This window comes from Pocillopora verrucosa, chromosome 1 (genome assembly GCF_036669915.1).
Source record: "Pocillopora verrucosa isolate sample1 chromosome 1, ASM3666991v2, whole genome shotgun sequence".
In the NCBI taxonomy this organism is placed as follows: Eukaryota; Metazoa; Cnidaria; class Anthozoa; order Scleractinia; family Pocilloporidae; genus Pocillopora; species Pocillopora verrucosa.
In genome coordinates this window covers 28,054,320-28,068,404 of record NC_089312.1, presented here as the reverse complement: position 1 = coordinate 28,068,404, position 14,085 = coordinate 28,054,320, and the positions used below count along the sequence as shown (strand labels likewise).

Genomic DNA, 14,085 nt, shown 5'->3' with positions numbered 1-14,085 from the left:
TCTAGTCTCCACTTCTCTGTCTTCCATGTGCTATGTGGACTTCAGGCGGTCGCAATATTAAGGATCAACGGAATACTTGAGGGAAGCGGTTTTTACTGCACATGCAATCAGGGAAAGAATATTACTACACAAGCTGACCATAGAATGAAGAAAGAGGTACAGAACTGGTTTTGGGGCCATTGACGCCTCTAGCCGAAAAAGTCTAAAGAGATTATAGGTCCAATCCAAACCTTAAAAACATGGTACGCATACTTGCACTAACAAAAATTTGAGATCCAAATTCCTTCCATAGCTGGTTCGAACCCAATTTTCAAATTCAGCAATTAGTCCAGAAACTTCCCGTGGCAGTGGCAGTTTTCTCTCTCATCGATCAACAACCGTCGCCGGTTAGAAGAGGTTTTCAGTAACTTTGTGTTAAGTCCAGTTTGAAATGGAAGAATTCGCGGTTAGCGGTCACCAAGTTGCAAGCTTTGTCATCCTTTCTTCTCTTAACGGCCTCCAGTCAAAAGTAACTTTGTAAAAAGATGCTTCAAACGCCCATGAAGCGAAAATATACCACAAATGCATCGATTCACATTTCATTTAACTTTATTGAGATATTCGGACGTTTGAGATGTGCAATTTTCAGAGCTTCATTCATAACCCTCATATAATTTGCTCGTCTCATGTCAATAACTATTTACACGTATTGTGGTCTGGTTATGGTTCGTGTCTCTCTGAACGTCTGGAAGCTAACAAAAACATATGTGATCGAATTTTGCGATAAAAAGCCTGTAGTCGTCTTCTGAGGGCTCATAAACATCAACATGAGTACTTATTCCCAAATAAAGACTGTTTAGTTTGCGAAGTCTCAGCGGATAATAAGTCACTTTTAACTGAGGTGACAGCATTCTCGGCCGCTATCGTGTCACGCAACAGCTTAGAAATTCAACCTCGCGTCATTAAGAGACGAAAAACCCTAAAACAGGAAATTTGTGAAAAGATAAGTTTTCAGCTGTTTTAATAGCTAACCTCACTAAAATCTCAAAAGGATTGATAATTCATCATGTATTTTATTTGGATGACGTCACGTGAACCAAGAGTAAACAGCTAGCTAGGGTAATTCTGATTAGTCTTAAAGGTTATAAAAAACTGTCGGGAGTATTTTGTTTTTTGCATCTGTTTGTGATCAGTACATTCGAAATCTCTGTGGCAATCAAGTGTATTGTACAGGTTACCTAGTTCAATAACTGTGGTGTACAAAACTGTGGATATAAAGGATGATTTTATCTGACAGCAATTCACGAATTAAGCCTTAGAGTAAATAAGAGGTCAGTAACACTTAATTTGCATTACCAAAAGGAAGCCGAGCACACATTTAGCTAATGAGGAAACATTGACTGTGAACAGAGAACTCCTGGGTTTATAGCACAACAGGCATTTTAAATGATTTTAAATGTGTGGTTATAGTTGCAAGCCTTGTCTCCTTTTCTTCTCTTAACGTCCTCCGGCCAAAAGTAATTTTGTAAAAAGATGCTCTAAACGCCCATGAAGCATAAATCAAACCACAAATGCATCGATTCACATTTCATTTAACTTTATTGAGATATTCGGACGTTGGAGATGAAATTTAAGTAAACAATTTGGAAAGCTTTATTCATAACCCTAATAGATTTTGTTTGTCTCATGTCAATAACTATTAACCACGAACCCGTAGTGTGGTCTGCTCATGGTTCGTTTCTTTCTGAAGGGCACAAATATGGCGTTCGGAAGCTAATGAAAACGCATGTAATCGAGTTTTGCGATAAAAAACCTGTGGTTGTCTTCTGAGGGCTCCTAAATATCTATATGAGTACTTATTCTCAAAGCAGGACTAAATATCTATATGAGTACTTATTCTCAAAGCGGGACTGTTTAGATCGCGAAATCTCAGCGTATAAGTCACTTTTTTAACTAAGGTGACAGCATTCTCGGCCTCTATTTGAATATCGTGTCACGTATTACCTTAGATATTCAACCTTGCGTCATCACAAGACGAAAAACCTTAACAAACTGGAAATTTGTGAAAAGAAAAGTTTTCAGCTGTTTTAATAACTAACTTCACTAAAATCTCAAAAGGATTGATAATTCTTCATGTTTTTAATTAGGATGACGTCACGTGGAAACGAAGACTAAACAGCCAGCCAGAGTAATTGTGAATAGTCTCAAAGCTTATGAAAAAACAATCGGAAGTATTTATTTTTGCGTCTGTCTGTAATCAACACATTCGAAATCTCTGTGGCTATCAGGTAAGTTGTACAGGTTAGCTAGTGGTGTATCTAAAACTGTGGATATAAAGGATGATTTTATCTGACAGCACTCACAAATTTAGCCTTAGAGTAAATAAGCAGTCAGTAACACTTAATTTGCATTACCAAAAGAAAGCTGAGCACACATTTAGCTAATGAGGAAACATTAACTGTGAACAGAGCAGAAACTCCTGGGTTAGTAACGCAACAGGCATTTTAACTGTATGGTTATAGTTGCAAGCTTTGTCTCCTTTTCTTATCTTAACTCTGTGGCAATCAAGTGTATTGTACAGGTTACCTAGTTCAATAACTGTGGTGTACAAAACTGTGGATATAAAGGATGATTTTATCTGACAGCAATTCACGAATTAAGCCTGAGAGTAAATAAGAGGTCAGTAACACTTAATTTGCATTACCAAAAGGAAGCCGAGCACACATTTAGCTAATGAGGAAACATTGACTGTGAACAGAGAACTCCTGGGTTTATAACACAACAGGCATTTTAAATGATTTTAAATGTGTGGTTATAGTTGCAAGCCTTGTCTCCTTTTCTTCTCTTAACGTCCTCCGGCCAAAAGTAATTTTGTAAAAAGATGCTCTAAACGCCCATGAAGCATAAATCAAACCACAAATGCATCGATTCACATTTCATTTAACTTTATTGAGATATTCGGACGTTGGAGATGAAATTTAAGTAAACAATTTGGAAAGCTTTATTCATAACCCTAATAGATTTTGTTTGTCTCATGTCAATAACTATCAACCACGAACCCGTAGTGTGGTCTGCTCATGGTTCGTTTCTTTCTGAAGGGCACAAATATGGCGTTCGGAAGCTAATGAAAACGCATGTAATCGAGTTTTGCGATAAAAAACCTGTGGTTGTCTTCTTAGGGCTCATAAATATCTATATGAGTACTTATTCTCAAAGAGGGACTGTTTAGACCCGGAAATCTCAGCGGATAAGTCACTTTTTTAACTAGGGTGACAGCATTCTCGGCCTCTATTTGAATATCGTGTCACGTATTAGCTTAGATATTCAACCTTGCGTCATCACAAGACGAAAAACCCTAACATACTGGAAATTTGTGAAAAGAAAAGTTTTCAGCTGTTTTAATAACTAACTTCACTAAAATCTCAAAAGCATTGATAATTCTTCATGTTTTTAATTAGGATGACGTCACGTGGAAACGAAGAATAAACAGCCAGCCAGAGTAATTGTGAATAGTCTCAAAGCTTATGAAAAAACAATCGGAAGTATTTATTTTTGCGTCTGTCTGTAATCAACACATTCGAAATCTCTGTGGCTATCAGGTAAGTTGTACAGGTTAGCTAGTGGTGTATCTAAAACTGTGGATATAAAGGATGATTTTATCTGACAGCACTCACAAATTTAGCCTTAGAGTAAATAAGCAGTCAGTAACACTTAATTTGCATTACCAAAAGAAAGCTGAGCACACATTTAGCTAATGAGGAAACATTAACTGTGAACAGAGCAGAAACTCCTGGGTTAGTAACACAACAGGCATTTTAACTGTATGGTTATAGTTGCAAGCTTTGTCTCCTTTTCTTATCTTAACTCTGTGGCAATCAAGTGTATTGTACAGGTTATCTAGTTCAATAACTGTGGTGTACAAAACTGTGGATATAAAGGATGATTTTATCTGACAGCAATTCACGAATTAAGCCTTAGAGTAAATAAGAGGTCAGTAACACTTAATTTGCATTACCAAAAGGAAGCCGAGCACACATTTAGCTAATGAGGAAACATTGACTGTGAACAGAGAACTCCTGGGTTTATAACACAACAGGCATTTTAAATGATTTTAAATGTGTGGTTATAGTTGCAAGCCTTGTCTCCTTTTCTTCTCTTAACGTCCTCCGGCCAAAAGTAATTTTGTAAAAAGATGCTCTAAACGCCCATGAAGCATAAATCAAACCACAAATGCATCGATTCACATTTCATTTAACTTTATTGAGATATTCGGACGTTGGAGATGAAATTTAAGTAAACAATTTGGAAAGCTTTATTCATAACCCTAATAGATTTTGTTTGTCTCATGTCAATAACTATCAACCACGAACCCGTAGTGTGGTCTGCTCATGGTTCGTTTCTTTCTGAAGGGCACAAATATGGCGTTCGGAAGCTAATGAAAACGCATGTAATCGAGTTTTGCGATAAAAAACCTGTGGTTGTCTTCTTAGGGCTCATAAATATCTATATGAGTACTTATTCTCAAAGAGGGACTGTTTAGACCCGGAAATCTCAGCGGATAAGTCACTTTTTTAACTAGGGTGACAGCATTCTCGGCCTCTATTTGAATATCGTGTCACGTATTAGCTTAGATATTCAACCTTGCGTCATCACAAGACGAAAAACCCTAACATACTGGAAATTTGTGAAAAGATAAGTTTTTAGCTGTTTTAATAACTAACTTCACTAAAATCTCAAAAGCATTGATAATTCTTCATGTTTTTAATTAGGATGACGTCACGTGGAAACGAAGAATAAACAGCCAGCCAGAGTAATTGTGTAGAGTCTCAACGCTTATGAAAAAACAATCGGGAGTGTTTATTTTTGCGTCTGTTTGTGATCAACACATTCGAAATCTCTGTGGCTATCAGGTAAGTTGTACAGGTTAGCTCGTGGTGTATCTAGAAACTGGTGCTGCGTCGGTGGGAGAGTATAACAAGTAATTTAGTGTTAACAACTGAGTTGAAAACGTAAATTGACCACCGTAAAGAGTTTAAAGGCTGACGTTTCGAGCGTAAGCCCTTCGTCAGTTGCTCCTATGAAGGGCTAACGCTCGAAACGTCAGCCAGTTTTGTGCATCTCTTTAACATTTGGTGTGCAGTGACGCAAACTAATTTCCTAAGTTGTGATTTCTTGTTCATTGTACCATTGTACACAATTCGTTGAATCTTGAGAACAATTTGCAAGAACAATTGGCTTTCTGCCCCCGATGATATTCTTAGATATACAGTTGGATCCTCGCATCTTCCAGGGAAAATGAGAAAGATTCGAGTTATCGGGGGTTAAAACAAAAACAAAGGACCGGAAATCATACAGTATTTATTTTAATAAAATTTAATCATGGAAAAGTCGAGTGAAAATGGATCACTACATGAAATCAGAACGCAACGTAAATGTTTGAGACTGCAGTACACTGTTTGTTTTGATTTGCCACGTATTGATAGACGTGACTCGATGTGGTTCGAGTTGTCGAGGATACAAATATGTAAAGAATGACCTGGCGGGAGGTTCAAGCTATCGAGGGTTCGAGTTACCAAGGGCAAAATTGTTCAAGCTATCGACCGGGATTCAACCGTAGGTCATTAAGGGTTCATGACTTTGAAGACAGAAAGGCACCCAGACAATATTTGGAAATACTCTTTTATCAAAACCAATGTTCAAGTTAGCTGAATTATCGATGCAAGCTGGCATTCTTGCGGAATGTATTATTATATCCAAAAGTATCATCTCTCAGTTTCTCGAAAGATTGCCACTTCGGTCGACCTCAATTTGCATTTATAACAGATTTGCTCAATGATCTAAACAACGATTTAGGTATGTAGCTGATCTTTTGTTTTCAGAAACAACACCAAAAATGAACAGAATGTGCAAACGCATGCAGCACAGACCGGAGAGTTTGTTTTCGTGGTTGGTTTGCGTTTGCGCCGCTTTTTGTCAAGCGGTGAACCTTGGTTTTTCTATTAGCTACGGAGTGTTGCTTCCTGAAGTTATGAAGGAATTCGGAGAAAGCCGGCAAAAAACTGGTAAGTTTCTTCATGCCATTGCAGCTATGTCTGAAAATAATATAACGTCCTCATTGATAAGAAAGCGGATACTTGCTTGATTTATGTCGACACTCGCATATGATAGATGACTGCGACTCATATAATTTTGTCGACTGCACGTTACTAAAACATAATTGAGGGAATTGTATGGCTCATTTGTTATTGCATCAGTATGACCTATGTGAGCGAACTCTTACCAAGCTTTTGTGGTTATCTTTGCACCAAATAAACCGGAGGCCGTGTTTATATGGGGAGAGGTCAAGTCATAAATAGCCAGTTCATCTGATAGACTTTTTAGTTGAGCCAATTTCCTACGATGTTCAACACGATTAGAATGTCAACGTTAAATTAAAAAAAAGTCGAAGAAAATATACCAAAGGGACTTCTGTGGGTGTTTTTGTACGGCTTTACTTCCTGTCATGTTGCATGGGTTCTGCCAGCCTTCGTAACTTTCAATCGTTGGTTGCACGTTTTAATTTCTTTTGCTAGTCTGTAATCATCACTGACGCGACATAAACAAGCATTTTAAGCCACGGATCAATGAAGTCATTTCGTTGAGTCTGCCTTATGGTCGAGCTTCGAGGGTCGAGGGTTACATGTCGAGGATGAGGGTAATATGTCGAGGGTTCAAAAAAACTAAAAAAAATAAATCAATGATTAAATAAGAAATATTAAAATAAAAATATATTAAAATAGAAAACAGCCAAGTGCATGATTAAATCCAGGGGTTGTCTTATCTAAACTGTCTTCAGAGTCACTCTTACATCTCTAAAATTAAAATTGATAAGGGCGACTAAGTTTTTGTCTCCAGGTTTTACTCTAATCGTCAGCAAAAAGTATAATGAACGGCAATGAACATAGGTCTACTTACCGGCGGAACGTCATTAAGCAACGCCTCCAAGGCAATCCGCGTGGCCTCCTCGAAGTCTTGCTTTTGGTAACGATACCACAAGTCATTGTCCAAAGGCGCAGATATTCCTTGCACGACTTCTGAATACGTGAGAGCACGTGCACCACTACTGGTGCCGGGCTCAGGTGAGTTTTCCGATGAAGACATTTCGGAAATAACCTGAAGTAAGGAAGCAGACACACTTCGAAAACGGCTGATAAAAACGGCAGGTCTGGGGTTCAATTCAATCTGTATGAATCTTCTTCCTTTTTCATGCTGTAACGACAGGATTTTAGATTTCGGATTTATTTTGCTTACGCTGACAAAAATGTAAAATTCAACTCGGAAATGCTCGTGACTAAACCAATGAGCAACTTTTTTTATCTGAGTACAAATTAGCGATGTTTCTTTCATGTTGTTACGATGCGTAGAGGCTCTTCTGTATTCTTCTGCTTCTTTTCTGCATCTTCTAAAGCCAACTTACGTATTTCTCTCGTTGGTTCTCTCTCTTATACTCGCTTTCGTTGATACTCTTAAGTACTCTATTGATGAACGTGTTTAGTTTAAGGACCTGACTAACCTGACTAACTCATCAAAGCACTAAGAGACTCGTAGACATGAAAAACAATTGCAAAGTACTTGATATGCTCTAATTAAGAGCCAATCTTTGAACACTAAAACCGAAACAACTTGCATTGGTCCACACCAAATTCAGTAAACCATGAGACCCAAACATAATCACTGACGAACGTCAGTGATCAGAAATCAAATCTCAATAGCGATGAAAAGACAAACTCCTCATAACAGGACTGCACAATAGTAAGCGAAACCCACACAATCATAAAAAAGACTCATAACAGAGCAACAAGCCCTAGAATAATCAAACAATTACAAGACAGCTATTAATAAGAAAATTAATAGTGAGGGCTAAGACTAGCACAATCCCTCAAGGACTTAAATCTCGTGGGTAACCTTGAAATAATTTTGAACTATAGCTAGCTAAATCACTTCAGTATTCTATGTACATAAATATAACATTTCCTATCCCTGCATGTCGAAGACATAGGAAGCGTGACCTTGAGCTCTTAAACGTGTTCAAATATTCGCATGGATAACTTTGCCTGCTAACTTTCAAAATCGTTTTCTTTTGCAATTTCAGTTTGGGTTGGATCTTTGGCACTCGGTTTGACTTTCTTTCTTGGTCCGCTTGCATCATTTCTCTGCCAAACGATTGGTTGCCGCTGCACGGCCATACTTGGATGTTTGCTATGTGGTGCCAGCTTGTTCCTCACTGCATATTCTTCTGGTCTTCAATGGATGTTTCTCACTTATGGTTGTTTGTATGGCTTGGGATCTTCATTACTGTTTTCATCTTACTTTCTCATAACAGCTAAGAACTTTCGAAGGTGGCAGTCATTCGCAGTGGGGATCGTTTCGGTTGGGGGCAGCATCGGAGTCTTAATCATTGGCCCTTCATTACAGCTCCTGATTGACGAATATGGTTGGAGAGGAGCATACAGGATCATTAGTGCACCCTTCATTGTAATGGTGTTTATTTGTGGAGCTACATTTGGTGATCCTATCAGTTCAGATTCATTTAAAACTTCCTCACAGAACTGCACGTTTAACGCAGGTGAGCTGGCCGGGTGTGCCATGGAAGTGGGAAGAATAAACATGAACTTCACGGAAGATTCTGAAAATTCAGCAGTTTATAGAAGCCGAACAAGCAAGATTAATGAACAAGAAAATAGAGATGGAATTGAATCACTGCCGGCGGTCGCCTACCAGAAGGCTAGACAAATGCTATTTACAGCCAAATCACTGCAGGTGGTGGCCAAAGATGACCCCAATACGGACAAGTCTTCTGGAAAACTATCCAAATTTTTAGACTTTTCCGTATTTGCAGTTCCCTCTTACACTGTGGCGACATTGAGCCTTCTTTTGATGAATTTTAGCCATTTCACACCACAGATACATCTGGTAAGTCACTGTTAGTAATTGTAATCCTAAATACAAAAAAAAAAACAAAAACTAGTAAACACTTCACTTCTGCTATATTAAGAGGTGCACGATAACGCCTTGGAGAATTTCTCAACCAAAACGAAAAAAACCATATCATGGAGCTTTTTCTCTCGCTCTGAATGATTACTATTGGATCAATGCAGTTATCCTCAGAAATTCACCTTTTGTGCTTTAGATTTTACGTGTAGTGTCACGTGACTTTTGATGTAAACAAACGCCGAAAGTTCGGATATTGAGTCGAGCTCGAAACACATATGTCCAAACTTCGGCTTTGGAAATTTTTCTTAAATAACTTCGCTCTTTAAAGAAGTGTTCTTCGCTCAAAGTTGGCGTCTTTCTATTATCATTTTCTGATCGTTTATCAAATAAGTTTTCATTTCGCTGCCGTTGAAACAGATGCGAAGAATGTTACAGGAAGAATTGCGGCATGGAATAATCGAACTAGTTCTGCGTACAGTGATGTATCTGATCAGGTATTTTCGGGGTGCTGTGTGCGTAGATTGTTAAATAAAATCACTTCTGTCTGAAAATTAGTGCCCACGAATCACTGTAGAACGTGAGGAAGCCTTAATTCCCACACGAAATTACGTATCTGGGTGTGGATTTCATTAGCTGATAAATATACCGATTTTTTTTAACCCTAAGTAACTCAAGTGGGAAATTCTGCGAAACTCAGAACAACTTTCAAGAAGAGTTAAACTTAAGAATGGCAGATCACAAAGTAAAGCTGACTCAACGCAATGAGTGTGGCATAGCTTAAAAAATATCTACAAGAACGGGGGATTTCAGCGAGCGGACACTTGGAACCTCGTTAGTGGAAATCACCTCCGCAGTCGAAAAAATGGTTCTGCCAGTGCATCCAAATTTCGAAAAGGCGACGCCACTGCTTTAGACGAATTAATAATTCATAATATGCTAGTACCCAATCCATTTTTTCTGAAGACTGTAGACAATTTTAACGCGTCGCCGCCGTTTGGATTGTACGACATTTTTAATAATTTGATTTGGTCTCCTGAACTCATCATTAGCTCTACGCTCAGATTTAAAAGGGCTTTGACTACTGCGTATTCCTCTTTCGATTTATCAGTTTTGACGATCAAGTGTCAGAAGGGTTTTTGCCACTGATCGTTCAAGGCAAACTTTCCTGCGCCTCTCTTTATCTGCTTCTCGCTCTCAAGATGCCTTCCGTTTACGATTGAGTCGCGACATCTAGGCATGGTATACATATTTATCCCAAAGACAAAACAACGATTTAAAGAATGACTGAATTAACTTACCCTTTCTTTACTAGCTACAGCAGATATGGGATCAGGATCCTCTTCTGTTGGCCCATTTTCACCGACAAAATTTAGACTACAAACGTTGCTGTCCTTCTTGCACACAAACTAGTCACCTCGATGACATGACCTTATCCACCTTTGCATTCTATCCTTTTGTCTAACTGTCCCCGGAAAATGGAAAAACTTGGCCGGGTCGCCGTTAGCGTTTCTTACCCAGGAGTTGAGGTATCGTGAATCGTTTCTGCAGATGCCATAAGCACATCTCTTTGTCGTAACCATTATGTTTAGGTATACACTTACTAAACAACTGCAATCGTACACGTTCATGGAGTTGAAATGGGTTTTATCTTTGGGAATCAAGGCTTCCTCACGTTTTACAGCGGTTCGTGGGCATTAATTTAACTTAACACCCTGAAAATACCTGATCAGATACATCACTGTATAACTGTACGCAGAACTAGTTCGATTATTCGATGCCGCAACGCTTCCAGTAACATTCTTCGTATCTGTTTCAACGGCAGCGAAATGACAACTTGCTTGACAAACGATCAGTTAAATGACAAAGAAAGATGGCAATTTTGAGCGAAGAAACGTTTTTTGAAAGTGGGCAGTTATTTAAGAAAAATTTCCAAAGCCGAAGTTTGGACACATGTGCTGCGGTCTCGACTAAATATCCGAACTTTCGGGGTTTGTTTACATCAAAAGTCACGTGACACTGTACGTGAAATCTGAAGCCCAAAAGGTGAATTGCCAAGATATTTGACTCTGAAAAAAAAAAACAACAACAACAACACTTTTTATTATTATCGGGTTATTTCATTTGTGCTGATATGTTTTCAGGGGTTTTTGAGCAAAGGCATTCAAATCTCAACATTATCGTTATTAGCATGTCAGTATAATGTCGAGCAAAGAAATTCAGTTAGGCGAGGGGAGGAGTAGGAGTATTTTGGGGAATCGAATGTTTTCCAGGGGTAATGGGGGGAGGGAGGAGGTCAGTCGTCACAATTAGATCGTAAAGGGGGGATAAAATTGGTTGCCAATGATCTGCCAATGATCTGCCAATGATCTGCCAATGATCTGCCAATGATCTGCCAATGATCTGCCAATGATCTGCCAATGATCTGCCAATGATCTGCCAATGATCTGCCAATGATCTGCCAATGATCTGCCAATGATCTGCCAATGATCTGCCAATGATCTGCCAATGATCTGCCAATGATCTGCCAATGATCTGCCAATGAGGGAGAATCATAAGAATATTACAGAGCTTTTATGGCAGTAAATAATGACCGGTCGCTAAGCTATCTTTCGTCCTAATCCGTAGGTGAAATATTGCCTCGATCTTGGTATTTCTGCTGACTCGGCATCCAGACTTTTTATACTTTTTGGTTTATCATCCAGCATAGCTCGTATTGCAACAGGAAGGATTTGTGACGTCACTTGGGTGAATACTATTTATATTTACCAATTTGGAGTTATAGTAGACGGATTTGCCATCGTTGTGCTTCCAGTAATAAGAAAATACACAGCATTTCAAGTCTTTTCCGTGGTTTATGGTCTTGCTGATGGCATCTTTATTACAACAATGAACTCACTTCTGATGTTCAGTGTGGACGAGGAGCGCAGAGCGGCTGGGTTAGGCCTGGGAAATACTCTTCTGTCACTTGGAATAGTGGCCGGATCACCATTTGCTGGTGAGTAAGCCCGATCAATTATCTGGTGTATGGAGAGCACAGTTTTTTTTTTAACACCAACTATTTATGATGGCAAGACTTTGTGAAATAATGTAGCACTGAAAAGCAAGCAAGCCTTTGTCGGTTTTTCCTGTTCTTTAAGCGCGGCATTTTTATAGACGGCAGTGAGCGTGAGAAATCAAGTCTTGTTTTCAGTTCAGGATATTTATCAAATTTGATAACCCAGACCAAAACAAAACAATAACCAATCGCTGGTCAGATTCACGTTCACGTGATATGTTACTGAGGCAACAATAACATATTCATTATGGCGTCCGAAGGCCACACTGAGTTTACTAAAGCAATTGTTTCGACTGGAACTTGTGATCGCAGCTTAAATTGTACAAATGGAAAGGTAAAAAATTTCGGATCTTTTTCAGATCTGTAAAATACAATGGCTTCTTCTTCTGTTTTCTCAGTTTCAATAATTTCCATCAGTATTATTTTACTTTTTTTGCGGACGGCGCAGCCCTTTCAGCGCTCGTCTCGGTACCTCAATATAATTATTTGTACATACGGCGAGTAATAATGAATAAAAAGCAACGTAATAATGAATAAACAGCAAACATTTCGAATTAGGTACGAAAATCTTCGATTACCGAAGTTGTCGCCATATTGTGACGTTACGTGCATGGTTATCAACCCCAACTGGTTTTGCAAGGTGTTTAGCTGCCATTTCGGGATGGAAATTAACGTCGAACCAAAAGCATCTGGCCCCATCAAAAGCCGTTCTCTGAATCGTCCTCAAGCTCTCCGGCAGTTTCGGTGGTTGTAACACTTTGAAATAGTATGTTTGGAAATCCAAAACGCTCACGAGCGCCACTGACCAGTAACTAGAACTGGGATGCGATTCTAACCGAACGAAAAGTGCTATTCGTTTTGTCATGAGCGTAGGAGAAAGGAGCCATATATGAAGTATGTATGTGACACGTGTCCTGCATAATGCAGGGATCAGCAGAAGCGTTTTGTGCATAATTGGAATAAGAACGATGGTAAATTTTCAGTTTGCTCTCTGAATAAAGAAAGAAGAAATACATGAAAAAGCAACCCATTTAATTATACAAATTCGTCAATGCCACTCCTTTCTTATCGCTAACACATATTTCTGACGGAGTCTGAATAGTTCCGATGTTATTCTATTCCAGGGTTCCTGGCTGATATCTCTGACTGCTATACTTGGGCTTTTCTGGTGGCTGGTATTGTGACACAAGTAGCTGGTCTGATGCCACTGGTTCTGTTCTGCCTCAAAACGAAGAAACAATTTGACTTGAAAAAGAAAAAAGGACAGGGTCCTGTGACTTTGTATAGGGATGGCGGAAATTGCTAGTTAGTAAGGCTTCAAGAAACTATTTTGAGAGACTAAAATTTGCAATTTTGTGTACCAGGTGTGTTAGATATACAAGAAAGTAAATCCCGGGCTGAAAGAATTTATATATACGGGATATTTGTATTAGATGGGTGCGACGTCAGTTCCCTATAGCGAAGCGATGCATTGTTGCATGAAGTTGCCTTGACACCAAAAGATACTCTTAGTTGCTCTAAGCGACTTCTCTCGCCGAAGGTAACCCGTCGACCTTTTAGCCGAACAGGAGAAGCATGAGCGAAGCGATAACCGTAGACTTTTTTGGTTCCCTCTCAATCTTTATTTCGTGTAACCCCCACTTCACCCACTTGGGTAAAAGGAGACGGAAAAGAACGCCAAACAGGTTACACGTAAGAATGCGCATATGAATTACTTTTTTAATAGATAATCCTTAAAGTTTGATGAATGATAAAGAAATATTGTCTTAATTGGTGCCTCCAAAATGGATCCCACAAACATCACAAACCTCCAAACATCACTAGAAGTCCCTAATAATTGATGATTACATATATATTGTAATAGTCAGAGGAATAAAAGTGAGAAAAATTGTGCGGTCGTTGAGCTAAGGAAATTTTCATAAGGAACTCTGAGCGGTTCACATCAAACCTAAGTACCTCTTAGAAAACGTTATTCAAGAATGCGTGACTTCGCGATCGTGTGATATTGAATGGCTTGTGCCTATGATTATCCTTCATTCTTCTCGTCACCTCACCCCTGAAATTTGATTTGTTTAATC

General features: G+C 38.9%; 1 protein-coding gene across 3 annotated transcripts; it reads left to right on the top strand.

The window, feature by feature from the left end:
• Nucleotides 1–1,178: 1,178 nt before the first annotated feature.
• On the top strand, nucleotides 1,179–13,810 carry LOC131790005 (monocarboxylate transporter 12). 3 transcript variants are annotated; one of them, XM_066166407.1, is made up of 8 exons: nucleotides 1,179–1,310; nucleotides 2,127–2,267; nucleotides 3,438–3,578; nucleotides 4,749–4,889; nucleotides 5,859–6,041; nucleotides 8,342–8,931; nucleotides 11,578–11,947; nucleotides 13,132–13,810. In XM_066166407.1, exons 5-8 carry the CDS (start codon nucleotides 5,873–5,875, stop codon nucleotides 13,311–13,313), a joined length of 1,311 nt encoding a protein of 436 aa, XP_066022504.1. In that variant the 5' UTR covers nucleotides 1,179–1,310; nucleotides 2,127–2,267; nucleotides 3,438–3,578; nucleotides 4,749–4,889; nucleotides 5,859–5,872; the 3' UTR covers nucleotides 13,314–13,810. The 3 variants fall into 3 exon arrangements, with proteins under 3 accessions (XP_066022504.1, XP_066022497.1, XP_066022501.1); XM_066166400.1 differs by having other exon boundaries at nucleotides 8,111–8,931; XM_066166404.1 differs by having other exon boundaries at nucleotides 2,127–2,658; nucleotides 8,111–8,931.
• The last annotated feature ends 275 nt before the right edge of the window (nucleotides 13,811–14,085 follow it).

Bases quoted from the DNA above. Each gene is read 5' to 3' on its own strand.
- LOC131790005 (XM_066166400.1), top strand. From the start codon at position 5,873: ATGAACAGAATGTGCAAACGCATGCAGCACAGACCGGAGAGTTTGTTT. The intron at 6,042-8,110 runs GTAAGTTTCTTC...TTGCAATTTCAG, and splicing joins AGAAAGCCGGCAAAAAACTG to TTTGGGTTGGATCTTTGGCA. The intron at 8,932-11,577 runs GTAAGTCACTGT...CCTAATCCGTAG, and splicing joins TCACACCACAGATACATCTG to GTGAAATATTGCCTCGATCT.